This window comes from Dipodomys spectabilis, unplaced genomic scaffold, assembly GCF_019054845.1.
Source record: "Dipodomys spectabilis isolate Male_0828 unplaced genomic scaffold, ASM1905484v1 ptg000642l, whole genome shotgun sequence".
Lineage (NCBI taxonomy): Eukaryota > Metazoa > Chordata > Mammalia > Rodentia > Heteromyidae > Dipodomys > Dipodomys spectabilis.
Window position 1 is genome coordinate 27,501 of NW_024871319.1, and position 2,678 is coordinate 30,178.

General features: G+C 72.2%; 1 protein-coding gene across 1 annotated transcript in view; it reads left to right on the forward strand.

The window, feature by feature from the left end:
* The window catches only part of LOC122101223 (serine/threonine-protein phosphatase 2A regulatory subunit B'' subunit beta-like), a 15,356-nt gene extending 13,428 nt beyond the window's left edge, over positions 1–1,928 (forward strand). The window contains exons 9-10 of the mRNA XM_042671550.1: positions 365–521; positions 1,876–1,928. Coding sequence (XP_042527484.1) covers positions 365–521; positions 1,876–1,928 — 210 coding nt within the window. The remainder of the gene's footprint in view (positions 1–364; positions 522–1,875) is intronic.
* Positions 1,929–2,678: the final 750 nt, after the last annotated feature.

The window sequence follows — 2,678 nt, forward strand, 5'->3', positions numbered from 1 at the left end:
GGTGGATGGATGGATGGATGGATGGATGGATGGGTGGATGGATGGGTGGATGGATGGATGGATGGGTGGGTGGATGGGTGGGTGGATGGATGGATGGATGGGTGGATGGGTGGGTGGATGGGTGGATGGGTGGGTGGATGAGTGGATGGATGGATGGATTGATGAGTGGATGGATGGGTGGATGGATGGATGAATGGATGAATGGATGGGTGGATGGATGGGTGGGTGGGTGGGTGGATGGATGGATGGATGGGTGGGTGGATGGGTGGATGGGTGGATAGAAGGATGGATGGATGGATAGAAGGCTGGATGCACGGGACAGACAGACTCTGAGCTGACCTTTTGTTCTTTTCCCCTGGGGCAGAACGTGGCGCTGCTGGAGGAGGAGGCGGACATCAACCAGCTGACCGAGTTCTTCTCGTACGAGCACTTCTACGTCATCTACTGCAAGTTCTGGGAGCTGGACACGGACCACGACCTGCTCATCGACGCGCGGGACCTGGCCCGCCACGCCGACCACGGTGGGCAGGGGTGACGGGGTCGGGGGTCACGGGGGGACCGGGGTCGGAGGTCACGGGTGGACCGGGGTCGGAGGTCACAGGGGCAATGGGGGGACATGGCGGGATTAAGGGGGGATTAGGGGATCATGGTGGGGTCAGGGGTCACAGGGCGGGGTTAGGGTTCACAGAGCGGGGTTGGGGGTCACATGTCGGGGTTGGCGGTCACCGGGCGGGGTCAGGGTTCACAGGGCGGGTTCAGGGGTCACATGGTGGGGTCGGGGGTCACAGTATGGGGTTCGGGATCCAAGGCAGGGGTGTTTGGGGTAATGGCGGGGTCAGGGGTCACGGGCGGGGTCAAGGATCACGGGGCGGGGTCAGGGGTCATGGTGCGGGTGTTGGGGTCACAGGTCGGCGTCAGGGGTCACGGTGCGGGGTCAGGGATTACAGGGTGGGGTCGGGGTCACGGGGCGGGGGTCGGGGGTCACGGGGCGGGGTCGGGGGTCACGGATCGGGGTCATAGGTCAGGACGTGCGGGTGTTGGGGGTTACAGTGCGGGGTCGGGGGTCACGGGGCGGATTCGGGGGTCACGGGGCGGGGTCAGGGGTCACAATGCGGGGTCTGGGGTCACGGCGCGGGGTCGGGCGTCACAATGCGGGGTGTGGGGTCACGGGGCGGGTCAGGGGTCACGGGGCGGGGTCTGGGGTCACGGGGCGGGTCAGGGGTCACGGGGCGGGGTCTGGGGTCACGGGGCGGGTCAGGGGTCACGGGGCGGGGTCGGGGGTCACGGGGCGGGTCAGGGGGTCACGGGGCGGGGTCATAGGTCAGGACGTGCAGGTGTTGGGGGTTACAGTGCGGGGTCGGGGGTCACGGGGCGGGGTCGGGGGTCACGGGGCGGGGTCGGGGGTCACGGGGCGGGGTCGGGGGTCACGGATCGGGGTCATAGGTCAGGACGTGCGGGTGTTGGGGGTTACAGTGCGGGGTCGGGGGTCACGGGGCGGATTCGGGGGTCACGGGGCGGGGTCAGGGGTCACAATGCGGGGTCTGGGGTCACGGCGCGGGGTCGGGCGTCACAATGCGGGGTGTGGGGTCACGGGGCGGGTCAGGGGTCACGGGGCGGGGTCTGGGGTCACGGGGCGGGTCAGGGGTCACGGGGCGGGGTCTGGGGTCACGGGGCGGGTCAGGGGTCACGGGGCGGGGTCGGGGGTCACGGGGCGGGTCAGGGGGTCACGGGGCGGGGTCATAGGTCAGGACGTGCAGGTGTTGGGGGTTACAGTGCGGGGTCGGGGGTCACGGGGCGGGGTCGGGGGTCACGGGGCGGGTCGGGGGTCACGGGGCGGGGTCGGGGGTCACGCGCGGCCTGGTGTGCGCCCCGCAGCCATCTCCACCAGGATGATCGACAGGATCTTCTCGGGCGCCGTCACCCGGTAGGCCCCGCCCCCGGCCACGCCCCCGGCCCCGCCCCCGGCCACGCCCACAGCACGCCCGCCAACGCCACGGCGGCCCTGGCCACGCCCACCCAGGCCCCGCCCACAACACGCCCACAGCACGCCCGCCAACGCCACGGCGGCCCTGGCCACGCCCACCCAGGCCCCGCCCCCGGCCACGCCCCCGGCCACGCCCACCCAGGCCCCGCCCCCGCCAACGCCCACAGCACGCCCGCCAACGCCACGGCGGCCCTGGCCACGCCCACCCAGGCCCCGCCCCCCGGCCACGCCCCCGGCCACGCCCACCCAGGCCCCGCCCCCCGCCAACGCCCACAGCACGCCCGCCAACGCCACGGCGGCCCGCAGCACGGGGCCACGCCCCCGGCCACGCCCCCGCGGCCCCGGCCACGCCCCCGCCTCCCCTAACGGCCACCCCGCCTCTAACCACGCCCCCGTGTTCCCTGGCCACGCCCCCGCCTCCCCTAACGGCCGCCCCGCCTCTAACCACGGCCCCACATCTCCTAGCCACGCCTACGCGTCCCCTAACGGCCGTCCCGCCTCTAACCACGCCCCCGTGTTCCCCGGCCACGCCCCCATGTCCCCGAACGTCAGCGCTGTCTCTAACCACGCCCCCGTGTTCCCCGGCCACGCCCCCATGTCCCCGAACGTCAGCGCTGTCTCTAACCACGCCCCCGTGTTCCCCGGCCACGCCCCCGTGTTCTCCGGCCACGCCTCCGCCTGCCCTTACGGCCAC